This window comes from Oryctolagus cuniculus, chromosome 5 (genome assembly GCF_051225735.1).
Source record: "Oryctolagus cuniculus isolate XC-2025 breed Fujian yellow rabbit chromosome 5, ASM5122573v1, whole genome shotgun sequence".
Lineage (NCBI taxonomy): Eukaryota > Metazoa > Chordata > Mammalia > Lagomorpha > Leporidae > Oryctolagus > Oryctolagus cuniculus.
Genome location: NC_142871.1, coordinates 46,591,331 through 46,618,550, shown reverse-complemented (window position 1 = coordinate 46,618,550; position 27,220 = coordinate 46,591,331). Strand labels below are relative to the sequence as shown.

Here is a 27,220-nt window from a genome sequence, read left to right as displayed (position 1 = left end):
TAACTCCCCTTTTATTAAACTAAATTTTCCCGGAGTATCAGTGCGCGCCCTCACTATTCCGCCATCTTGGCTCCGCCCTCTCTGTTTAATGAAGCATAATATTCTAATCTACAGGTCATATTACACAAAACTCTGTGCACTACACTATATAGATACTTCAGGCATTAGTATTAATAATTATTTTTATTTTTTGACAGGCAGAGTTAGTGAGATAGAGAGAGAGACAGAGAGAAAGGTCTTCTTTTTCCGTTGGTTGACCCCCCAAGTGGCCACTACGGCCAGCGCTGAGCTGATCCAAAGCCAGGAGCCTATACTCTGGTTTCTCTTCAGATCGTATAAATCTTTCGCCTTTTACCAAAGCCAGGAGCCAGGTGCTTTCTCCTGGTCTCCCATGTGGATGCAGGGCCCAAGGACCTGGACCATCCTCCACTGCACTCTCAGGCCACAGCAGAGAGCTGTACTGGAAGAGGAGCAACCGAGACAGAATCCGGCGCCCTGATCGGGACTAGAACCCGGAGTGCCGGTGCAGCAGGCAGAGAATTAGCCTAGTGAGCCATAGCGCCGGCCATTATTAGTAATTATTAATTTCACAGTAGGCATTGATGTTATAAATGCCCAACTATATACAGAAGAAGAATTCTTTTGTATGGTTTCAATGCCAAGATAGTTTTTACTTGGAGACATGGCTGGTCACACTGTTACCAAAGATTTAAATAGTTTGTAAGTTATCTCTCACTAATCTTTTGTTGAAAGATAATATCTATGTCAAGTCCAAATCTGTCAGTCTTAAAGGGGATTGAACATTAGTTCTTTTTGATAATTTTATATGGGTCTATTTGTTAATTTCCTGAAAAAGATGCTGATCTCCTCAAACCTGATGGACAGTGTTTTTCATTGATAGAAGAACTTGCATATTTTTATTGTAAAAGACTTTTTTTATATGTCACATTTTTCTAAGAAGAAAATGTGCATTTTCTTTTTTTTTATTTAATGAGCATAAATTTCCAAAGTACAGCTTATGGATTACAATAGCTTCCTCCCCCCCATAACTTCCCTCCCACCCACAACGCTCCCCTCTCCCATTCCCTCTCCCCTTCCCCTTCACATCAAGATTAATTTTCAATTATCTTTATATACAGAAGATCAATTTAGCGTATATTAGGTAAAGATATACACATTTTGCTCCCACACAGAAACACAAAGTGTAAAATACTATTTGAGTACTAGTTATAGCATTAATTAAACACCTAAGAGTAATTTTGTATTAATTACAGAGTTCAACCAATAGTTTTAAGTAGAATATAAAATGCAACTTTTGTATTGTTGTGGCTTCCCCCCCCCAACCTCCCTCCCTCCCATGGCCCTCCCCTCTCCCACTCCCTCTCCCATCCTGCCCTTCATCACGTTTCATTTTCAATTACCTTCATATACTGAAGATCAACTTAGTATACACTAAGCAAGGATTTCAACAGGCTGCACTCACACAACTGCACAAGGTACAGGGTATTGTTCAACTAGTGGTGTTGTTTTTGAGTTTCATAGTTAAACACATTAAGGACAGAGATCCTACGTGGGGAGCATGAACCTAGTGACTCCCGTTGTTGATTTAACAATTGGCACTCTTATTTATGATGTCAGCAATCACTCGAGACTCTTGCTATGAGCTGTCTAGGCTATGGAAGCCCCTTGAGTTCACCAACTCTGAATTTGTTTAGTCAAGGCCGTATCACAGTGGAGGTTCCTTCCTCCCTTCAGAGAAAGGCACCTCTCTCCTTGATGGCCTGATCCTTCAGTGTTATGTTCAATCTTAAGTTCTCTGTAAGTACTGTGAAATTATCTATTTTATTTATATATTTATTTAACTATGGATTTCTAAAGACTAAGTATTGAAATTTTAAATACTCCATAATATAGAGTTGCAATAAGCTTTACATTCTAATAAAATTCATCATGGAAATATAAATGGAACTTTTGTTTCATGGTAAATCTTTCTTCTAAAGTCCTCAATGTCTCTCTGAATACTGCTAACTGTTAAAAAAGACATTCCTACCAAATTAATCAATATATTTTTTCAATTATCTTCATATATATACATATATATAATACAATGTCTCAAACCCCAGCATTAATTACAATATTCATTTGTTTTATGTACGAGGGCAATCATTGATATTCATACACCTCTGACCCCCCAAAAAATTCTAAATGCACTTACATCAGTCATATAACTGAGATTTAACCATAAATCATGTATACGATGCTTACAGAAGCTATAGTATCTTCTCCATTATACAGAAATAGCTTCAATTAATGGCAATCTGTCAGGAATTTCAACAAATTAAGAAACTCTAACAAAGAAATCATAATTTCTCCCTAATCATATTGTGAAAATTATTAATGATGTACACTCCATAGTATATCATGGTTATCAGTAATATTTCATAAACTGAAGGTATAAACCTTAAAAGAAAATTATGACAACATAATAGTGCTAGTTAATAAAATTTTTCAAGTGGTACATTTCATTAAAGAAATTACTTTCTTGGTAGACAAATTAGGTTGCCTACTGGTTTGATCAAGTTATGATTCATTAGTTAATTAAATAATTCATTAGATTGTGTTTTAGAAATTGTAATGAGTTTTATTCTGAAAATGGAAAACAAAAACAAGATAATTCAAAAAAGGTTGAACAAATTCATATTTAAAAATTAGAACTCTACAGATACATTTCCCAAATGAATTAACAAAAAAGATAGGATGAATAATTTTCAATATTATTTCACAAATAATCATATGGAGAAACAGTTGGTAGCCTTGCCTCCAAAACTGTCATCAATATTGTCTATAGCAGAAAGCTCAAATGAATATACTGCTAAAATATGCTCTTTTTAAAAACCTCGTTCACATACTTGCTTTTGCTTGTTTTTCACTTGGAGCTGTTAATGACAAGAAAGAATAAGTCTACATTAATTATAAGTCTACTTATCTCTTTCTAAATAATTTAAAGGTTATTTTAGTTGCTTAAAAGAATGTATAATCTTATAAACTAAATAAAAAATTGGTCTGATAAAAATTGGTATAATATTCTGCCATTTCATCTGGAGTAATCTAAATACATTCCAAGAACTCCACATTTTGTTGTTCTTTTGCTTGATATACATGCACCTTCTTCCAACATTTTGTTTTTCCATTTAATTAATTATAGATATGACATGTTATAGACAAGGCAATATATTTTTCTCAAAGTATATAAAATAGTAAGAAAAACATAATTAATGTCATTGGTCACCCAATGGTTTCAATTTTAAAAACACAGAGGTGAGGGACAGAGTTGTGACATAGTGGATTAAGTTGTAATTTGCGATGCCTGCCTACAGTCCCATATCAGGGCTCTGGTTTATACCCCAGATGCTCAGCTACCAACCCAGCTCTGTGTTAATAAGTCTATAAAAGCAGTGGAAAATGGCCCAAGTACTTGGGTCCCTGACACCCATGTGGGAGATGTGGATGCAGTTTCTGGCTCCTGGGATTGGCCTTATCCAGTACTGGCCATTGCAACCATTTTGAGGAGTGAACCAGCTGATAGAAGTTTGAGCTCTACCTGTATCTCTCTCCCCTCTCCTTCTCATTTGCTCACTCTCTCGCCCCACCTCTCAAATAAATAAAATAAGTCTCTAAAATAATAAAATAAAATACTGGGACAGGCATTTGATCAGTGGTTAAAATGTCTGCATCCCATATTGAAGTGCCTGGCTTCCATTTTCAGCTCTATTTCTAACTTGTATTTCCTGTTATTGCACACCTTGGAAGACAGCAGGTGATAGCTAAAGTATTTGGGTCCCAGTCAACACGTGGAAGACCCAGACGAAATTCCAAGCTCCTGGCTTCAGCCTGACCCAGTCCTAGCTGTTATAGACATTTCAAAGATAAACCAGCAGATGAAGGATCTCTTTCCATCACTCTGCCTTTGGAGTAAATAAATTAAAAAGAAAAAATTCAGCTAATTATTGCAAAATTTCTACACTGAAACCACATCCTTAAGTGAACAGAAAACTAAGTAGCAATTTATTCTATTTTGTCATGTTCTATATTAAAGTCATTTTACCCATAAAAATGGGCTATACTAATAATCATGCTGCATTTCTCTCCATATTTCTGTCATATATGCTCTATTTTAACATTCTCATATGTGTGTGAGAAAAAGGTATGACTCCTTGTGGGAATGTGCTCCTGAGCAAAGAGGCTGTTCTTTGCAAAGCAGGTGAAACATGACTTCCCAAAGGTGAACTGGCAGGACTGTTAATGTGACGTGTGTGTTGATTCTTTTCTGTAAATTACTAATGAAAACTCATTCAGATTTCAAATTTTTAAAAGTATGATTACTTCATTCAATGTTTCTCCTTTGACCTGATAAATCATTTTCTGTTTGGCAGAATAATAGGCAGTTACAGGGTAAACATAGAAGAGGCCCAGTCCTCTAACTTCTGATGATTGACAATGATTGTAATGGTACATTAAAGTGTTATAAAGGTAAGGAAATGATGCTGTGGGAACTAATTGGAGAAACACCTGAAAAGGTTTGGATTGCCTCAGCATATTTCACAAGTTTGGAAGAAGAATAAAAATATGGCATCGAACTTGGATTTGGTATGGTTTGTGGAAGAATTGAGACTAAAACTATATTTTCATGGTCATTTACATAATATTAATTAATGCTGTTTCTATTTAACTACAATGAAATAGGAGGAATAATTAATGAATAACATAGGAGGCTATGACTGCTTATATACATACCTACAACATAACCAAAAATATAAACGAAATTCCTTTAGTAGCATAAGCCAGAAAAAAAAATCAACAGATGGTGCCTTAAAATGAATCAGCAGAAAAGTCTCAAAAATTGTCATTTGAAATGACAAATAGGGCAGACTAAATACTAGGAAGTTTTAAGAAAGCCACTTCATACCCAAACCAATTGTATCATTTATCATTTTTGCTGATTGACTTATTTGGTTGATCCAATTCGATTTTCTCCTTTAGAATATAAATATATTCAGAGGAAAAGTCTACGCCTACTTTCATAGCAACTCTCTGGAGTAATCAAAAAATATTATTAAGAACATTATGAATAGTAAGAGAATATTTTGTTGCTATTTGAATATTTAACATTTCAAAGCCAAGATATATAAGATACACTTGCAGAAGGTGTTTTGTTCTAGATTTGTTTTCTTTCTGCCTGTTTTTTGTATTAAACTGAAACAATGTTTCTCAAACACCTCACAGATGAATCCACTGGGAGCATCTTATGAAGCTGCAAATCAGATTCAGTGGTTCTGGATAGACACCAAGGTTCTGCTCTTCTAACAACCTCTCTCTGACCCTGCAGCTGCTATTCACAGAGTACACATTAAGTAACTAGTGTATAGCATATTATTTGGATTTCACTCTCTAAAATTGCATTGTGTTAAATCTCTGTCAATAACTTGGGGGGAAAATGATAGATGCAAGTATTTCCTTCCCTGTACTGTCATTGATCTTGCCACTTGTCTGAGACTGTTTCACTAATAAACACTGAACAGCAGGTGGAAAGAGTCCAAAAGTGTCAACCCCACTTACCCGCATGCTCCTTCTTTGTTGATTTTGCTGTTACAATCAACAAAAGAAACAATATTAGCATTACATGCCACCCAAATTGTAATCCAGGATTCAATTGCAAATTAAACAATGCAATGAAATTAAATGGATAGAGAAACTTTAAAAATTACCTGGTTCTTCATGTTTTTCCTTTTTTTCCTGTTCTGAAACATATTATTGTTTTCTTACTATTATTGTTATTACTGTTATTCCAATTTCACATGTCACACCACAACTGATTTAAAATTGAAAACCCTGCACATGCTGATGCTGGATTGCAGGAATTCATAGGTGTCATAAAAAGACGAAGATGTAGACTTAACATAATTCTTCCCATCCATTTCCATTAGGAGTTCCCTCCTGGAGAAGCATCAAAGAACTCTGAATATTAGAGAAATTCAAAACTTTCATGGATATTAAACTAGAAAAACAAACAGTGGATGGATATTTTCCATAAACTATGGGAAAATATAAATTTTCTATTATATTAAATCGACAGGAAGTAAATATGGGATTAATAGGCACAAGCATAATTATTGCAGCTGTTAACAAAATAATTCTCAGAATGACAAACATGGAGAATTCCACATGGACTTCTCTTCCAAGATCTCTTCTCATCTTGAAAATGCTTTTACCAAGCTAGGCAAAGGCATAGCTGAGATAGTTTCAGGACTCTTAAAAATGAGTAAGGCAAAGAGGGAAACACAACACACTTGGGTTGTTTTCAAGACAAATGCTCTTTGTGGCATCCTCTTTAAATAGTGTTTCTTTTAAGGAACACGTTTTTATCAAAAATCTATGAGACAAAATATGGTTTTGGTTTTAAGATTAAGCTGGCTTTTACATTACAATAAGAACTCATTTTACATGAATTTCAGTCGCTAATTTTAGGAATATTGAATGCCAAATAATCTTCTGTATCATCACATCAATTTATCAAGTATACAATTTCATTCATCAGGTTGATAATTATGTAGGAATAATGAGGAAGTTAGCCACTTCTAAGATAGCAAGCAGATAATGAAACAAATGATTTGACCAAGTGGTACAGTTCAACAGGAAAATGTTTTATGTAATTTAGCTTAAATTCAGCATAGTAAGAACATTACCAAACATTGTCTTACAAGCAAGGACTGAGGTGAATGTATTTATTTCACCATTAAACTGAAACTCCAGTTACAGAATATTTCTAAGAACTTTGTAATGACAGAAAATACTGGAAGCAAATTTAGGTATGCTTTAACTTTGAACACTACTAATAGGTGAGATTCAATCTTATCAGAAAGCCATCAGATGAGTATATATCTGCGCTAATTTGGAAAAAGAGTACACTCTAAAGAATGTTCATTAAATGGGACAATTTGGGGCCGGCACTGTGGCTCACTTGGTTAATCCTCCGCCTGCGGCACTGGCTTACCATATGGGCACCAGCTTCTAGAACCGGTTGCTCCTCTTCCAGTCCAGCTCTCTGCTGGGGCCTGGGAACGCAATGGAGGATGGCCCAAGTGCTTGGGCCCCTGCACCCGCATGGGAGACCAGGAAGAGGCACCTGGCTCCTGGCTTTGGATCTGCGCAGCGCTGGCCGTAGCAGCCATTTGTGGGGTGAACCAATGGAAGGATGACCTTTCTCTCTGTCTCTCTCTCTCTCACTGTCTAACTCTATCTGTCAAATAAATAAAAAAAGGGATAATTTGATAATTTAATATGTAGTTACTGATCTTATAAACATAAGTGAATTTAGCCTTCTTCAAGGCTGACAATATATGGTTTTCAGGTATTCTTTTTACTTGTTATTTTGAAATAATTATAAAATTCACAAATTTACAAAATGTGCAGGAAGGTTCCCATGCATTTTTCAACCTGTTTCCCTTGTCATAGTGCATTTTTTAAATTGAAAAAGGAAAACTTTGAGTAGTAAAAATTGTAAAAGCAGAAGCAAATTAAAATACATGGTGTGATATATAATTAAATGTAGCAATCTTGAAGACAAAAATTTTAAATTAAACAAATTTAAAGACACAAAAATAATGATAATAAAAACAATTCTAGATGGTAACCCAGATAACTCATCTTAATTTAAAATAATCATTATTTTACAGAAAAGTATTTTTCTATTACTGTCCAAGTTACAATTCACAGACCTTCTCAATGAGAAGCTGGGTTGCAAATGAATGTCTCAGAAGGCATGTTATTTATTACAAACATCAGTGTGCTAAAGATTGTCAGGGAAGTCCACTGTCCCTGCTGGAACTTTTAAACCACATAGTCTACAATAAAGTGAAGGCCTTAGGGTATAAATGTAATATTTTTCAAATCTCCAGTGGTCCAGCATTTTCCTACTGGTGAAATGGTTTATGAAATGGTTTCTGTATCCTTGTGCCAGTACTCATCAGTAACCATATACAGACATAACTCTGATTGAACCAACAGATACTTCTTTATAGATAGATTGCTCCCCCTGGCTGAGTTGTAGCATAATTTCATGATCGTCTCCACAGGATACTTCAGAGCATTTGTATGACATGAAATATCTCTGCATCCCAACTTTTTGCAATGCTAAAACATACATAAATATTTTTACAAAACGAGGGCATTTTAAAATAAATTTTTTACGATCACTGAAATCTTCAAAGCCTCACATTCCTGGAAATATGCTTATTTTTAATTACTGATTGAGTAAAGGTAAGTTGTTTTGTGTTTTCATTTGTTAAATGTATCCTATTTTCTGCAAAGGAGAGTGTGTGTTTGCAGAAGACAAAGCCTGAAGGCATTGGGTTTTATTGAATTGTTAACAAACAGGTTCTATAGTGTATTAAAGTGAAATGTTGCCTAATATATGGACCCCAAGTAACCAAAGAGGAAAATAATGTTGTGGACAAATGCCATATATCTTGTAAACATGACAAAATATTTCTGGATTAAAAGAAGAAAGATAATCAGACAGTGTTGGTAAAAATTGCCTGGAAAAGGACTTCTATTCAGTCTTCTTTGTGAACGGAAAATTAACAAGGTTTAAATGTACACAAACATTAGACAGTTTGCATTAATACAGTGGAGTTGTATTTTCCCTCCTAGACTATGGAGAGTATTATTAGGTGGTTACAGGAGTTTGAAAAAAATGTTTCTAAGAAACCGTGGTATGATTTCAAGTCTACTCTGACCCTCCATGTTGGTATTTCTTATTCTGATGAAAATAAATTAGTATACATGCATAAAACTCAGAACAGGGCAATTTAAAAGTACAAGTCTAAACACACCAGCTGGCAATATTAGTACTATGAAAAAATGTGCACAAATTAATTTCACATGCATTTTCTTACTTTTTCCCTTGGGCTGTTCTGTTGAAAAAGATACAGAAACAAAAACATTACTCTTAAAATCTTTAAAGATAAAATTAATTACCTAAATCATTGATTAGACTGTATTTTTTTTTTCCAAACTCGCTTCCTCAACTTCTCCCTTTAAGTTTCACAGGGAATGTTGTTCTGAGGTATTGCTAACTATCATGGGTGTTTCATTAATTTGATTGAAAAAAAAAACACAGTTTGGTGATGAATAAACCTAGGTTTACATTGGTTAACCATTTAAACAATTTCAACTGGTAGTTTTCTTAAATAAACAGGTGAGAACAGATAAATGTATCATTCACATAAATACATGTGAGCAAGTCTAGATACAGAAGTGTACTTTCCAAATGAATTATTATTTCCATTAAAGACTTACAGAACCAATTCAGTTCCTGAAACTCACTGATGTACCCAAAATTAACTTAATGTATGCTTTCTAGAAAACTGAATGCTTCCTACTGGACATTGTTCAATTTCTTGTGAAGCAAACATTTCTCTGAAAACAATTACTGTGGAAGTTAAATAGATGCAGTAATTGTTTTCTATTACTACCAAATATTTCTCAGAACAATTTTGTCAAAAAATAATTTGACTCTTTAACTTTTTCTCTCTCTCTGAATCTCAGCCTTTCTCATTTTTTTTCTCTAGCCCGTATCTGGTCTTTACTTCTATGTTGATCTTTTAGGAAAAAATGCTATTTAACTGTTTATCAACTTTAATACAGAAGAAAAGATTATTTCCAGTACCTTCTGCAGGTTTTTTTGCTTTCTTGGAATCTGCAAACACAAAGGTAAATTATTGTTTAAAAAGATATAAAAAAGTATGTGAGTGAAATTGACATTTGATTATTGTTTGCAGCCCTTCTGAGAAACATTTGTTTACATACTACTTTTTGAGTTCTTAATTTACTAGAGGGTTGATCTTGTGATTATAAAGTAAACTGAAAGTATGTCGTTGTAAAAATTGAAATAAAAATAGCAAAGGAAGGAGGAAGTAGTGAGAGTTAAGGAGGGAGGTAAAAGGGAAGTAACAATGTGCTCTTAAAACTCTCTATACATATGAAATACAATGAAATTTGTCCCTTTATGTAAATTAAAAATAAATGCAATTTTAAAAAGATATGATAGAAAAGCAACTTATTTTCTTGCAACAAAATTTCCATGAACATTGAAATAATCTTCAAAAGATGGATTGACTCCATTTTATTTTCTAAAAGACAAGGGTTAAAGAGAAGCCATTCTGTTTTTGAGAGGACGAATATTAGAATGGGGCAGGTGGTGATGAACTTTTGTTGATGTACAAAACACGAAAAAATATGAAAAAGATCACATGTAATCTGCAGATAAACCTCAATGTGCCTATAATCATTAATAAAAACTCGGCTGAGAAAATATATCATCTGTTTTCATAAATATGGGTTGTAGTCCATGAAGCTAGCTTGCAGTATCTGAGTTTGTTCAATCTAAGTCATGCCAGTTGAACTTCATTATGATCTCTTTGAATAATAATAACTATTTCCATTATAACGAAGAAGAAATAGGTTGGTGTTGGTTCACGGGTTACTGACAAACATAATATTATGTTAATAACTGCTATGTAATAATGTGTATTCAGTGGTAAACAGACATCTATTTTTAATATTTTCAGCCTGTATATGAGCAATGTTTACTATTTTCCATTATTCAGCAGTGAAACTTTCTGTTCTTATTATTAAAAAAAAGCAAAGGGCTTAGGATACCATTTGTTTTAGGAAAGGCATATATTTTGCCTCTTCAATAAGTTAATTTTAAAATTCGCTATTATTCAATTTAGAACCATAATTATGAATTATGAATTGATACTTGCAAAATAATTTTCTGACCTATAATTATCTACTTTAGAACCTTGAATAATAGATAGTCACTAATAATTTGTATGACTTATAGCAATATGATATTATCGAAACTTTATGACAGGGGCTAGCACTGTGGTGTGGTAGGCTAAGCCTCATCTGGGGTGCCAGCATCCCATATAGGTGTTGGTTCATGTTTTGCTACTCCTCTTCTGATCCAGGTTTCTGCTTATGGCCTGGGGGTGGGGGGTGGAGGATAGTGGAGTTGGTCCAAGTGCTTGTGCCCTTGCACCCACATTGGAGACCCAGAGGAAGCTTTTGGATCCTGGCTTCATATCAGCCCAGCCATCTGAGGCGAGAACAAGCAGATGGAAAACCTTTCTCTCTGTCTCTGTCTCTCTGTCTCTCTCTCTTTCTAGCTCTGCCTCTCAAATAAATAAAAAAAAAACAAACAAAAAAATCTTTATGATGAATACATCTGAAATGGGTGAAGGGCATAGTGTGTATTCAGAAAAGGCTGTTAGAGGATCAAGAAAGGCATTTCATGAAAAAAAAAATGATAACCAATGATGGTAACAATGGTAACAGCAACAATTCAATCCTATTTAAGTATAAACTCGAACTACATTTTAGAAAAAGCACATATGGTATTTGTCCCTTTGAGACTGGCTTATTTCGCTACGCATAATGTTTTCCAGATTCCTCCATTTTGTTGCAAATGACCGGATTTCATTGTGTTTTTTACTGCTGTATAGTATTCTATAGAGTACATACCCCATAATTTCTTTATCCAGTCTACTGTTGATGGGCGTTTAGGTTGATTCCAGGTCTTAGCTATTGTGAATTGAACTGCAATAAACATTAAGGTGTAGACAGCTTTTTTGTTTGCCAATATAATTTCCTTTGGGTAAATTCCAAGGAGTGGGATGGCTGGGTTGTATGGTAGGGTTATATTCAGGTTTCTGAGGAATCTCCAAAGTGTCTTCCATAGTGGCTTTGCCAGTTTGCATTCCCACCAACAGTGGGTTAGGTCCCTTTTTCCCCACATCCACACCAACATCTGTTGTTGGTAGATTTCTGAATGTGAGCCATTCTAACCGGTGTGAGGTGAAACCTCATTGTGGTTTTGATTTGCATTTCCCTGATTGCTAGTGATCTTGAACATTTTTTCATGTGCCTGTTGGCCATTTGGATTTCCTCTTCTGAAAAATGTCTGCTGAGGTCCTTGGACCATCTCTTAAGTGGGTTGTTTGTTTTGTTGTTTTGAGTTTCTTGATCTTATTGTAGATTCTGGTTATTAATCCATTATCTGTTGCATAGTTTGCAAATATTTTTTCCATTTTTGTGTAAGGTGAAAGGTAGGGGTCTTGCTTCATGCTTCTGCACGTGGAAATCCAGTTTTCCCAGCACCATTTATTGAATACACTGTCCTTGCTCCAGGAATTGGTTTTAGACCCTTGATCAAATATAAGTTGGCTGTAAATGTTTGGATTGATTTCTGGTGTTTCTATTCTGTTCCATTGGTCTATCCATCTGTTTCTGTAACAGCACCATGCTGTTTTGATTATAACTGCCCTGTAGCATGTCCTGAAACCTGGTATTGTGATGCCTCCGGCATTGCTTTTGTTGTACAAGATTGCTTTAGCTATTCAAGATCTCCTGTGCCTCCCTCCATATGAATTTCAGCATCATTTTTTCCAGATATGAGCAGAGATTCTTTGGTATTTTGATTGATATCACATTAAATTTATAAATTGCTTTTGAGAGAATGGACATTTTGATAATATTGCCTCTCAGCCCTTAAGGCATTCGGATCAGGCTGAAAAGCCCTTGAGAGTATTTCAGGCATGGAAAACCAAGACACTCTGGCAAAAAAAAAAAAATGACCTAAATGAAAGATCTCTGTGAGTGAGATACCAGTAGAAAGAACAGGCCATCAAAGACGGAGGTAACTTTCTCTGAAGGGAGGAGAGAACTTCCACTTTGACTATGACCTTGTCTAAATAAGTTCAGAGTCAGTGAACTCAGGGGGCTTCCATAGCCTTGGCAGCTCATGACAAGAGCCTAGGGTGATCACTGATGCCATAAACAAGAGTATCAATTTGTTAAGTCAACAACAGGAGTCACTGTGCACTTACTCCTCATGTAGGATCTCTATCCTTAATGTGTTGTTCAATGTGATTTAATGCTATAACTAGCACTCAAACAGTATTTTTGATTTTGTGTTTCTGTGTGGGTGCAAACTGTTGAAATCTTTACTTAATATATACTAAATTGATCTTCTTATATAAAGAGAATTGAAAATGAATTGATGTTAATGAAAGGGGAGAGGAAGTGGAAGAGGGGAGGGTTGTGGGTGGGAGGGAAGTGGGAGGGTAGGGGGGAGCCATTGTAATCCATAAGCTGTACTTTGGAAATTTATATTCATTAAATAAAAGTTTAAAAAAGATAATATTGATTCTTCCAATCCATGAGCATAGAAGATTTTTCCATGTTTTGGTATCCTCTTCTATTTCTTTCTTTAAGGTTTTGTAATTCTCATCATAGAGATCTTTGACGCCTTGGTTAAGATTATTCCAAGATATTTGATTGTTTTTGTAGCTGTTGTGAATGGGATTGATCTTAGAAGTTCTTTCTCAGCTGTGGCATTGCCTGTGTATACAAAGGCTGTTTTTTTTTTTGTTTGTTTGTTTTGTTTTGTTTTTTGTGCAGTGGTTTTACATTCTGCTACATTTCCAAACTCTTCTATGAGTTCCAATAGTCTCTTAATAGAGTTCTTTGGATCCCCTAAATAAAGAATCATATCATCTGCGAAGAAGGATACTTTGACTTCTTCCTTCCCAATTCATATCCCTTTCATTTCTTTTTCTTGCCTGATGGCTCTGGCTAACACTTCCAGAACTATATTGAATAGCAGTGGTAAGAGTGGCATCCCTGTCTAGTACCAGATCTCAGTGGAAATGCTTCCAACTTTTCCCTATTATGTAGGATGTTGGCCGTGGGTATTTCATAAATTGCTTTGATTGTAATGAGGAATGTTCCTTCTATACCCAATTTGCCTAGAGATTTCATCAGAAATGGGTTTTATTTTATCGAATGCTTCTCTGTATCTATTCATTTAATCATATGGATTTTCTTCTGCAGTTTGTTAATGTGGTGTATCACATGGATTGATTTGCGAACACTGAACCATCCCTGCATACCAGGGATAAATCCCACTTGGTCTGGGTGGATGATCTTTCTGATGTGTTGTTGAAATCTATTGGCCAGAATTTTATTGACGATTTTTGCATCTATGTTCATCAGGGATATTGGTCTATAATTTTCTTTCAATACTGCATCTTTTTCAGGCTTAGGGATTAAGGAGATGCTGGCTTAATAGAAAGAATTTGGGAGGATTCCCTTTTTTTTTTTATTTTTCTGAATAGTTGGAGAAGAATTGGAGTTAGTTCTCTTTAAATGTCTGGTGGTATTCAGCAGTGAATCCATCCAGTCCTGGGCTTTTTTTGTTGTTGTTGGAAGGGCCTTTAATACTGATTCAATTTCTATAACAGTCATGGGTCTGTTTAGGTTTTCTATGTCTTCATGGTTCAATTTAGGTAGGTTGTATGTGTCCAGGAATCTATCCATTTCTGATAGATTTCCCAGTTTGCTGGTATACAAGTCCTTGTAGTAATTTCTGATGATTCTTTTTATTTCTGTGGTGTCTGTTGTTACATTTCCTTTTTCATCTCTGATTTTATTGATTTGCATCTTTTCTTTTTTTAGTTAGTTGGGCTAATGGTGTGTCAATTTTGTTTATTTTTCAAAAAAAAAAAACAGCTCTTCATTTGGCTGATCTTTTGTAATGCTTTTTCAGATTCAATCCTGTTGATTTCTTCTCTGATTTTAATTATTTCTCTTCTCCTACTAGTTTTGGATCTGGTTTGCTGCAGTTTTTCTAGATCCTTGAGATGCACTGAAAGCTCACTTATTTGGTGCTTCTCCAATTTCTTGATGTAGGCACCTATTGCTATGAACTTTCCTCCTAATACTGCTTTTGCTGTATCCCATAATTTTGATATGTTGTGTTATTATCCTCATTTACTTCCAGAAAGTTTTTGATTTCTCTTTTGATTTCTTCTATGACCCAGTGTTCATTCAGGAGCATGTTGTTCAGTCTCCATGTGTTTGCATATGCTCTAGGGATTCCTGAGTTGCTAATTTCCAGCTTCATTCCAGTGTGGTCTGAGAAGCTGCATGGTATGATTCTAATTCTTTTGAATTTGCTGAGACTTGCTTTATGGCCTAGTTTGTGTTCAGTCTTAGAGTAGGTTCCATGTACTGCTGAGAAGAATGTAAATTCTTTAAGTGTAGGTTTAAAAGTTCTGTAGATATCTGTTAGATCCATTAGGGCTATATATCTAATATTTCCTTGCTGATCTTCTGTCCAGTTGATCTATCCATTGCTGGAAGTGAAATATTGAAGTCCGCCAATACTATTGTATTGTAGTCTAAGTCTCCCTTTAAGTCCCTTAACATATCTTTTAAATAAACCGATGCCCTTTAATTAGGTGCATACACATTGATAATAGTTACATGTTCCTGTTGAATTGATCCTTTAATCATTATATATTGCCCCTCTTTGTCTCTGTTAACGGTTTTTGTGTTAAAGTTTATTTTGTCTGATATTAACATAGCTATGCCAGATCTTTTTTGGTTTCCATTGGCATGGAATATATTTTTTCAACCTTTCACTTTTAGTCCGCATTCATCATTGTTGGAAAGATGTGTTTCTTGTAAGCAGCAAATAGATTGGTTTTTTTTTAATCCATTCAGCCAGTCTGTGTCTTTAAACTGGTCCCCTCCTAACCTGTAGGAATTCTGGGGAGAAGTCTGCTGCGAGTCTAATTGGAGATCCTCTGAGAGTGATCTGGCATTTCTCTCTTGGACATTTTAGAATATTTTCTTTATGTTCACTGTGGTGAGTTTGATTACAACATGTCATGGTGAGGATCTCTTCTGGTCATGTTTATTAGGGGTTCTATGAGCTTCCTGTACTTGGATGTCTCTGTCCTTCTCCAAATCCGGGAAGTTGTCTGCTAGTATCTCACTAAAAAGGCTTCTAATTCTTTCTCTCTATCCATGTCTTCAGGAACTCCTAGAACCAGAATGTTGGGTTTTTTAATAGTATCCTGTAGATTCCCAACAATATTTTTTTAAAATTCTAATTTTCTCTTCTTTTCTTTGGTTTGACTGTATACTTTCCTGTGCTTTAAGAGATCATATAAACAAGACTAGTGTCTGCTAATACTAACTGATAGAACTAAAAGGAGAGAACGATCCAACATGGGAAACAGGATACACAGCAGACTCATAATATGGTAGATGTCCTAAACAGCACTCTGGCCTAAGAATCAGCCCTTAAGACATTCAGATCTGGCTAAAAAGCCCATGAGAGTATTTCAGGCATGGAAATCCAAGACACTCTGGGAAAAAAAAAAAATAAAAGACCTAAATGAAAGTTCTCTGCGAGTGAGATCCCAGTGGAAAGAATGGGCCATCAAAGACGGAGGTACCTTTCTCTGAAGGGAGGAGAGAACTTCCACTTTGACTATGAGTTTGTCTAAATAAGATAGGAGTTGGCGAACTCAAAAGGTTTCCAAAGCCTTGGCAGCTCATGACAAGAGCCTCGGGTGATTACTGACATCATATTGAAAATTTTCGGTTAGTTTGACTCCAGGTCATGAAATAGGATTTCTTCCTGCCCTAGCAGTTGTGGTATCCTCACTGAGTAGTCCTGTGATAACAAGAACACAATCAATAAAGAAAACACAAGACTATCATGAAGGGCACATGGTCATTCAGGAATAAACTTGGAGATAAGTTTTTGTGTGTGTTAGGGTGGGGATTGCAGAACAGAGGATAAAACATGACACATTACAACAAGATCATTGCCCTGTATTCTCTGAGTAGAAGCTCAATATACTATGAATATCTGTTACCTCCATTATTTTTAACTTCCCCTTCCTCTTCCTAATAAGAAGAATCAACAATATATTAGATATCAGTTGTACTGATATTAAAGAATAAAAGCTAATACAAAGTCCAGGGTAAGGTTAATAATACTACTTATTGAGACAAAATAAAACATTTCGTGAAGTAGAAATTGAAAATATAACAAGCCATCATCTAATCAAATAAGTTTTAAAAAAATTCAGTGGGACTGGAATGGTGGTGCTGTGGGTCAAGTCATCACTTAGAATGCCTTCATTCCTTAACATTCAATTTTCTACTAAAGTATCGGGGAGGTAGTGGATGATGACCCAAATATTTGAGTCCCTGCTTTTCACCAGGTTGGAGTTCCTGTCTGCTGTGGCATTTGGAGGGTGAATCAGCAGATTAAAGGCTAACTCCCCCCCCCCCCCGTCGTTCCCCTTCTCTGGCACCCTACCTTTCAAATAAATAAAAATAAATAAGTAATTTAAAAAAAAATCAAGGACCAGCCTTGTGGTGTAATGAATTAAGCCACCTCCTGCAACACCAGCATCCCATATGGACCTGTTGAAGTCCTGGTTGTTCCACTTCTGATCCAGCACTCTGCTATTGCGTCTGTGAAGAGCAGCGGAAGATGGCCCAAGTCCCTGGGCTCCTACAACCACATGGGAGACCTTGAAGAAGCTCTGGCTCCTGGCTTCAGACTGGCCTAACCTAGGCCATTGTAGTCATTTTGGGAGTGAACCAGTGAATGGAAGATCTCTCTCTCTCTCTCTCTCTTTCTCTCTCTTATCTCCCTCTCTCCCTCCCTCTCTCTCTCTGAAACTGTTTTTCAAATAAATAAAATGTCTTTTTAAAAAAAAAAAATCAATAATTTTGTTGACCTTGGAGCTAAAGTAAAATTTTCTTAAAATATCATAATAAAGCTATATCTTTTGTTTAGAAGTCAACAACTCACCACATTAATATAAATAAAGCATATGAGCAACTGAAAAAATATAGTATTTGTAATTGAGAGATCATGTACTAACCGTGACGAGCTATTGGTACTCAATGCTATCACTCGTGCCCTCTTGGTGCTTTTTGCTGAAACAGCTTAAAAATATTATAAGGGATTGCTTGGCAAATACACTTCCCTGTTGACCAACTGCCCAATAATCTGAGCATCAGTCTTTTACTAGAACACTGAAGTTGTCATCACTTGTGATTTAGCAGAAGCGATGTGTTCACAATTTTTTCAATACACCACTCACTCATCTTTACAAGGGTATCAGCTATGACCTATTATTTTCATAAGAGTAGTGAGAGGAAAAAGATATACCAATTTATACCAATAGGAAAGTTAACTTTTTCATAGTGTCCTACCCATGAAGTAACCCATATCTTTTGTGGAATTGATCTGATTAACAGCATTATTTATAACCTCAGGTATTTTTGCTTTATTTTTCAAATGATCCCTCTTCAGGTGCTAGTTCTGAAATCCTAACACTTGATACTAGTGCTCACATATATTCAACTTTACTTGCACTAATTTTACTAAACAGTAAATCTAATCTGGCTAATTCTTAGTAGAGTTCTATATTTCAAAAGACAATCTGAATTTCCTAGAATTCTAGCTCCTAGTTTGAAAGAATTAGATCTTCTTAGATCTGTTAGCACAACCAGGTAGCAGTAAGGGATCATATACACCTAACATGAAACATTCAGCAGTTGGTTCTGACTTCTAAAATCTAAAATCTCTCTGCAATATAGCTCAATTATAAAAATGACAATATAATAATGCCTTACTTAGTATATGAGAAAATGGGTGCCTATTCATTTTTCTTGTGACTATTATATTTGTCTAGAGTCCTAAATATTCTGATTCAATTACAGAATACATATTTATTCAGCATTGCACAAAATAATCATATGTGTATAGGGCATAAAATGAATTGGACACAATTCCTTCAGTGAAAGATTTTAAGTCAACTAGGAAAAAGCAAAATGAATAACATGAAGTACAAGGTGGCAAGTAATAAATGAGAGTAAAGATATACAGGTAAACTCTGATGGGAAATTATATATGAGATATAGTATTTATAATTGGGAGGGTCCCGCAGAATTCTTAGAGGAAGGAGAATTTATAATAAACCCTGAAATAGTCTAATACTTTTAGAAGGTAGAGGAAAGAGTAAATTCAGGTAGAACAAGAACAAAGGCAAATTGGCACAATCCATGAAATAAAGGACAGAATTGAATACATTAAGTATATGATACAAGAAGGAAGAGCGTATATAGGAAAATAGGGTAACAGCTCCACCATGATATCCTGGTGACCTTACAAAAATCTGTACAGGACACACCGACAAAGCTTTGAATTTTGGAAGGATGCTTTGTGGTCCTACAAGAATGTGGGAGGTTAGGGAGTCCATGAGGAGCTACGAGGACAGATCCCACATGCTTCTGTATCTCCTGGGAGCCTGTCAGGAGACAGTTTCTTGGGGTTGGCACTGTGGCATAGCAGATAAAGCCTCTGCCTGCAGTGCCGGCATCCCATGTGGGTGCTGGTTCAAGTCCCAGCTGCTCCCTTTCCCATCCAACTCTCTGCGATGGCCTAGGAAAGTAGTAGAGATGGCCCATATGCTTGGGCCCCTGCACCCATGTAGGAGATCTAGAATAAACTCCTGTGTCCAGGATTAAGATCAGCCCAGCTCTGGCCATTGTGATCATCTGGGGAATGAACCAGCAGATGGAAGATTCTCTCTCTCTCTCTCTCTCTCTCTCTCTCTCTCTCTCTTTTGCCTATGCCTCTGCCTCTCTGTAAATCTGCCTTTCAAATAATAAATAAATGTTAGAGAGAGAGAGAGAGAGATCATTTCTTATCACATCCTAAATTCTCTTTGCTAGAGCTTTCTGGAATAGAGCTGCAGACCACAAAATCATTTCACTATAATCTAGAATTGACTTAATAACAAGATGTCCCAAACTTGTCTCGTATTGTTATCTGACCACTTTAGTTCTGATATCATCCTTTAGGACAGATGGGACAAGAAATATAGAAAACCAGCACCTTTGGCTACTCTTATTTTTGCTGTCTATGAAGGTAATACATTTGTCTCAATCTCCAAAACACTTGTTGAATCTAAACTCATGGAATGTTTTAGGCCTTGGTCCTGACCTTGCCTTCATGTATGTTTGACAGGAGGTCAGAAAAGGCAAGTCAGAAACAGAAATATGGGAAATTTAATTGAAGGTCAATCCCTGCAGAGTAAACAGTGTGGTCAGTGTGCAGCTGTTTAATATTTTAGGTAGTCAATGACATGAAAAGTTTAATGAAGGCAGTTGAATATTCTCAAGAAATAATATAACCAGGACTATAATTTTATTGTCAAAGATTCTCAGTAATTTTCATCTCAGGACTCCTTTAAACTCTTAACTATAATTAAGGATACCAACTAGCTTTTATTTCTATGTCTTTATGATTTGAAAATTAAAGCTGAGGAAATCTTTAAAATGTGTATTATTTAATAAACTTGTTACATGTTAAAATACATATTTTATGTATGACAAATACTGGAGTTCCCTACTATTATTGCATTACTATGTATTTCTTTCTTGATGTCCAGTGATATTTGCTTTATAAATGTAAGTGCTCCAATGTGAGATGTACATGTATTGAAAAAGGAAACCTGTTGAAGTGAAATGGACACTATGGGAAATGGTGACTTGATCAGCATAGCCCTGACTGTTAATGAACAACTTAATACATTATCCCTCTTAGTAGTTTTTTTGTCTGTTCTACTTAATATGACTGGTTTAATTCTGTAATTAACACACAGTTATTCTTAAGTGTTGAAAATTAACTGAAATGTGATCCCTGTTAAACATAAGAGTGGGAATAAGAGAGGGAAGAGATGTATAATTTGGGACATGCTCAAGCTGACTTGCCCCAAATGGTAGAGTTAGAAACATACCAGGGGATTCCAATTTAATCGCATCAAGGTGGCATGTACCAATGCCATCTCACTATTCCAAGTGATCAATTTCAGTTCACAATTGATCATAATGAAAGGACTAAGAGTCAAAGGGAGCACATAAACAAGTCTAGTACCTGCTAACACTAACCGATAGAATAAATAAAGGGGAGAGTGATCCAACATGGGAAGTGAGATACTCAGCAGACTCATAGAATGGCAGATGTCCTAAATAGCACTCTGGCCTCAGAATCAGCCCTAAAGGCATTCTGATCTGGCTGAAAAGCCCATGAGAGTATTTCAGGCATGGAAAGCCAAGACACTCTGGCAAAAGATCTCTGTGAGTGAGATCCCAGTGGAAAGAACAGGCCTTCAAAGAAGGAGGTACCTTTCTCTGAAGGGAGGAGAGAACCTCCACTTTGACTATGACCTTGTCTAAACAAGATAAGAATCGGAGAACTCAGAGGGCTTCCATAGCCTTGGAAACTCATGACTGGAGCATAGGGAGATTACTGATGCCATAGACAGGAGTGTCAATTGGTAAAGTCAACAACAGGAGTCACTGTGCACTTACTCCTCATGTAGGATCTCTGTCCTTAATGTGCTGTGCATTGAGACTTAATGCTATAACGAGTACTCAAACAGTATATTTCACTTTGTGTTTCTATGGGGGTGCAAACTGTTGAAATCTTTACTTAATGTATACTAAACTGATCCTCTGTAAAAAAAAAAAAAAAAAAAAAAAAAAAAGAAAGAAAGAAATTATCAACTCCCAACTTGACTCTCACTGGGATTAAACATGACAATAGGTCTGATCTGATTTCATCATCATTTAAAAAAAATCATCTATTATTTTTCACTTTATGTTTCTGTGTGGGAGCAAACTGTGGAAATCCTTACTTAATGTATACTAAGCTGATCTTCTATATATTAAGATAATCGAAAATGAATCTTGATGTGAATGGAAGGGGAGAGGGAGTGGGAAAGGGGAGGGTTGTGGGTGGGAGGGACAGTATGGGGGGGAAGCCATTGTAATCCATAAGCCGTACTTTGGAAATTTATATTCATTAAATAAAAGTTTAAAAAAATAAAAAATAAAATTTAAAAAAAAGAAAAATGGTTACATCTTCTCAATAAATTCCCTCCTTTTTTAGTAAACAAATTTTGTCTCTTATTAAGAAAAATGAAAAAATGGTGAGATTGGTGCCTTTCTTGTACACTTTTATAAATCTCATTAATGTCTGCTTTACTAAGAAGACAGTTGGATCTGCAGCTCTACCTTGGTATTCACTTCGTTGCAGTATCACTTAGCTGTAACATCATTTAGTCTCTGCGAAACTCCAATGAACACTTATGTAAGAGTAAGAATGAAGAAGGCAAATAATGTCTTTGTCATTTTTACAAAAATACATTTCACTTTGCCTAGCCATTACAAAGGTCTCAGGTACCCAATGGAGTGCTTGAATCCATTGGCTCAGTGCCCTGGGTTACATAAGAAGTAAGAATAATGTGAGATCATAAACGGCAATGGTATATCTTAACCAGAGGACTGGAGGCCATGAATGAATAGTAGTTTTTCTAGATATTTTGGTGATAATTAAACAAAAGAGAGTTCAAACTGAAAATTTAGGAGACTAAATAGCAGAGGCAAAAGAAAAGGTGTAAAATGAAGCTTACACCAGGATTTCAGTCTTGGTGTCTACAATAATAGTGCTTTATGAGTTTTACAGATGGACATGAACACGAGATCACTTGTCTCTTCATGGGTAAAGCTCTACCTGATTGCTTCCTAATATTTCATGTTGATAATGGACAATTTCTCAAAAATTAATTGAGATGTGATTGAGAGGAGAAATATATAGAAAGCTTAAGACTATGAGATTGTTATTTGGCTGCTCTTTCATATATCCTAGAAAATTTTAGTACTTTAGTTTGAATGCCAATAACTATTCATATTATCCCTTTACCTACATCAGTTGGTAAAACAGTTCTTTATTCATAAGAAGTGATAGTAGAAAAAAAATGAGCATGTTGAAGGGCATAATGTCTGACAAAAAAACTCGATCAGGTATTTAGTACCTTCTTAATCTTATAATGCCTCTTTCTTCTCACCAAAGTACTAATAACATAAATGATGTAATTTCTAAGGCATACTGTAAAAACTTGTGTGTATGTGAGAAATGAACATTGATTGTAATTTCTTGATAAGTAATACATTAGTGTGTCCCAGTTGTCTTCATTACAATACTATGATATTGACCTCTCTTTACAAATAAGAACTAACTCACATATTTTCTCCCTTCCTTGTAAGAAGTTACTTCCTTGTATGACGGTACTTCAAAAAGTTCTTGAAATTGATATTAAAAGAATAATTTATTTAGGTGAAAAACATTTATAAATACATGCATACAAGAAATGTTCCAAAAATTCATGGAAATTCCTATTATGAGAAAACAATGCATGGATTTCAAAGAATTTCACAATGTAAAGTTAATTTCAATCCATCTTTCCATGAACTTTTTGAAGTCCCCTCAGTTATACTCTTAGCATCCTATTTAACAAAAGCAGAGCGTGACTCAAACTACTATAATTCTGTAAAATTTCATTGATAGAAAATGTAAAAATCACATGCGTTTTCTGGTCTTATTTTCAGAGCATATATATAAACACTAATTATAAAGGCTTTTTCCAAATTAGAAATTATTTCTTACAATGATATTCTATATTTTATTAAGAATATATGCCTCCATTAATAAACAGTGGTGGTGATCATGTGCAAGCATGGTCCAAGTGTGTATTAAAGGAAATATATGTGCAAACAATCACAGTGGCCAAGACAGCCTTAACATTCCCCTTAGCTTAACTGAACTTTAGGTAAGTTTCTTTCTGACAATAGGTCTCTAGTCTTCTTTTTTAGAGTGCTTAACTTTAGAATGCTTGCAATTGAAAATTTGTTTCCTGCCTCTTTGAGATATAAAACTTCTGCACCCAAGAAATGTCTTTCACAGTGACCTGGGAGCTATTCCTTTGAAATGTCATCATCAAAGAATATAGCACCCCTATCTCATAGTCTCAGAGGGAAGGTAGGAGCTGAGCTTTGATAAATGCCAATTAGGAAATATAGATGGACTAATCCCATTTACAGCCCTCAGCTGACAATCTTCCAGTTTTCTTCTAGCTTACCCCAGTGCTTACAAATTTCCTGACTTTTAGTTTCAGCAGAGTTCAGCTCAGTTTCTATCATCTTGACCCCTATTGCAAAAGACTTAAATAAGACCTTCTCTGCTGTTTAATACAATCCAGTACAAATTCTCCTAGACGAAAGAAAAGTATATTCCACTTTCTTTATCATGGCATCCAGCAAAAAGGAGCTGGTACATAGTGAAGGGACTATAACATATTTTAGCATAAGAAAGCAAAGGAATATCAGTTGTTTGTGTCATAGATACATGGATTTAATACAGAAAAAAGGAGTCTACACTTTCTGTATTTTTGAAATTTGATAAGATTTCCAACGAAGTAATGATCTAAGATTTCGAAGAGCTATCTTTTCAAATGTACTCTTAAGAAAGACCAGATTAAAGTTACTTTTTAAAAAGTAGCTCAGTCTTTTGTGTGAGCTAAGGTACAAAAATCACATTCATGGAAATATTTTGTGCCTAGTAGATCAGTTATGCAAAGATATATGGGAAGGAAATCAGTGAAAACCTAAGTCTGAATATTGATAAACTGTTCTCATAGCAGATACAATGGGATTTTATACAAAACATACCTTCCTTCTTTTCATCCTTTTTAGTGGCTGCTGAAACAATGGAAAGAAAACAGTGTTAAAACATACTAAATGTTTCTAACTCTACCATTTGGGGCAAGTCAGCTTGAGCATGTCCCAAATTATACATCTCTTCCCTCTCTTATCCCCACTCTTACGTTTAACAGGGATCACATTTCAGTTAAATTTCAACACTTAAGAATAACTGTGTATTAATTACAGAATTAAACCAGTCATATTAAGTAGAACAGACAAAAAAACTACCAAGAGGGATAATGTATTAAGTTGTTCATTAACAGTCAGGGCTATGCTGATCAAGTCACCGTTTCTCATAGTGTCCATTTCACTTCAACAGGTTTCCTTTTTGGTGTTCAGTCAGTTGTCACCGATCAGGGCGAACATATGGTATTTGTCCCTTTGGGACTGGCTTACTTCACTCAGCATGATGTGTTCCAGATTCCTCCATTTTGTTGCAAATGACTGGATTTCATTGTTTCTTACTGCGGTATAGTATTCTAAAGAGTACATATCTCATAATTTCTTTATCCAGTCTACCGTTGATGGGCATTTAGGTTGGTTCCAGGTCTTGGCTATGGTGAATTGTGCTGCAATAAACATTAGGGTGCAGACCGCTTTTTTGTTTGCCAATTTAAATTCCTTTGGGTAAATTCCAAGGAGTGGGATGGCTGGGTCGAACGGTAGGGTTATCTTCAGGTTTCTGAGGAATCTCCAAAGTGTCTTCCATAGTGGCTTTGCCAGTTTGCATTCCCACCAACAGTGGGTTAGTGTCCCTTTTTCCCCACATCCTCACCAGCATCTGTTGTTGGTAGATTTCTGAATGTGAGCCATTCTAACCGGGGTGAGGTGAAACCTCATTGTGGTTTTGATTTGCATTTCCCTGATTGCTAGTGATCTTGAACATTTTTTCATGTGCCTGTTGGCCATTTGGATTTCCTCTTTTGAAAAATGTCTATTGAGGTCCTTGGCCCATCTCTTAATTGGGTTGTTTGTTTGGTTGTTGTGGAGTTTCTTGATCTCTTTGTAGATTCTGGTTATTAACCCTTTATCTGTTGCATAGTTTGCAAATATTTTTTCCCATTCTGTCGGTTGTCCCTTCACTCTCCTGACTGTTTCTTTTGCAGTACAGAAACTTCTCAATTTGATGTAATCCCAATAGTTGATTTTGGCTTCGACTGCCTGTGCCTCCCGGGTCTTTTCCAGAAATTGTTTGCCTGTGCCAATATCTTGAAGGGTTTCTCCAATGTTCTCTAGTAACTTGATGGTGTCAGGTCATAGATTTAGGTCTTTAATCCATGTTGAGTGGATTTTTGTGTAAGGTGTAAGGTAGGGGTCTTGCTTCATGCTTCTGCACGTGGAAATCCAGAGTTAGAAACATACCAGGGGACTCCAATTTAATCCCATCAAGGTGGCATGTACCAATGCCATCTCACTATTCCAAGTGATCAATTTCAGTTCACAATTGATCATAATGAAAGGACTAAGAGTCAAAGGGAGCACATAAACAAGTCTAGTACCTGCTAACACTAACCGATAGAATAAATAAAGGGGAGAGTGATCCAACATGGGATGTGAGATACTCAGCAGACTCATAGAATGGCAGATGTCCTAAGCAGCACTCTGGCCTCAGAATTAGCCCTAAAGGCATTCCGATCTGGCTGAAAAGCCCATGAGAGTATTTCAGGCATGGAAAGCCAAGACACTCTGGCAAAAAAACAAAACAAAACAAAACAAAACACCTAAATGAAAGATCTCTGTGAGAGAGATCCCAGTGGAAAGAACAGGTCTTCAAAGAAGGAGGTACCTTTCTCTGAAGGGAGGAGAGAACCTCCACTTTGACTATGACCTTGTCTAAACAAGATAAGAGTCGGAGAACTTAAGGGGCTTCCATAGCCTTGGAAACTCATGACTGGTGCATAGGGAGATTACTGATGCCATAAACAGGAGTGTCAATTTGTAAAGTCAACAACAGGAGTCACTGTGCACTTGCTCCTCATGTAGGATCTCTGTCCTTAATGTGCTGTGCATTGAGACTTAATGCTATAACGAGTTCTCAAACAGTATATTTCACTTTGTGTTTCTATGGGGGTGCAAACTGTTGAAATCTTTACTTAATGTATACTAAACTGATCCTCTGTAAAAAAAAAAAAAAAAAAAAAAAAAAAAAAAAAAAAAAAAAAGAAAGAAAGAAAGAAATTATCAACTCCCAACTTTACTCTCACTGGGATTAAACATGACAATAGTTCTGATCTGATTTCATCATCATTTAAAAAATCATCTATTATTTTTCACTTTATGTTTCTGTGTGGGAGCAAACTGTTGAAATCTTTACTTAATGTATGCTAAACTGATCTTCTGTATATAAAGAGAATCGAAAATGAATCTTGATGTGAATGGAAGGGGAGAAGGAGTGGGAAAGGGGAGGGTTGTGGGTGGGAGGGACGTTATGGGGGGGAAGCCATTGTAATCCATAAGCCGTACTTTGGAAATTTATATTCATTAAATAAAAGTTAAAAAAAAACATACTAAATGACCTTTCTGCAGAATTTCAAAGTATATTCTGCATATTCAGATATTCAGTGGTCAACTATACCCTAATGAATCCATCTAATTCAGTGATAAAGATTAAAACATGGAAACATCATTTCATATGGAGACTTATAAACCTCAGAACAAAAAACATATAGAG

General features: G+C 35.7%; 1 protein-coding gene across 1 annotated transcript in view; it reads right to left on the bottom strand.

Moving 5' to 3' along the window:
• TRDN (triadin) overlaps positions 1-27,220 on the bottom strand; it is a gene marked incomplete at its 5' end in the record, with an annotated part of 426,652 nt that overhangs the window by 150,403 nt on the left and 249,029 nt on the right. Inside the window, 6 exon segments of the mRNA NM_001082743.1 lie at positions 2,910-2,936; positions 5,617-5,643; positions 5,766-5,798; positions 8,955-8,972; positions 9,728-9,757; positions 24,517-24,546. Of these exon segments, the coding sequence (NP_001076212.1) occupies positions 2,910-2,936; positions 5,617-5,643; positions 5,766-5,798; positions 8,955-8,972; positions 9,728-9,757; positions 24,517-24,546 (165 nt within the window).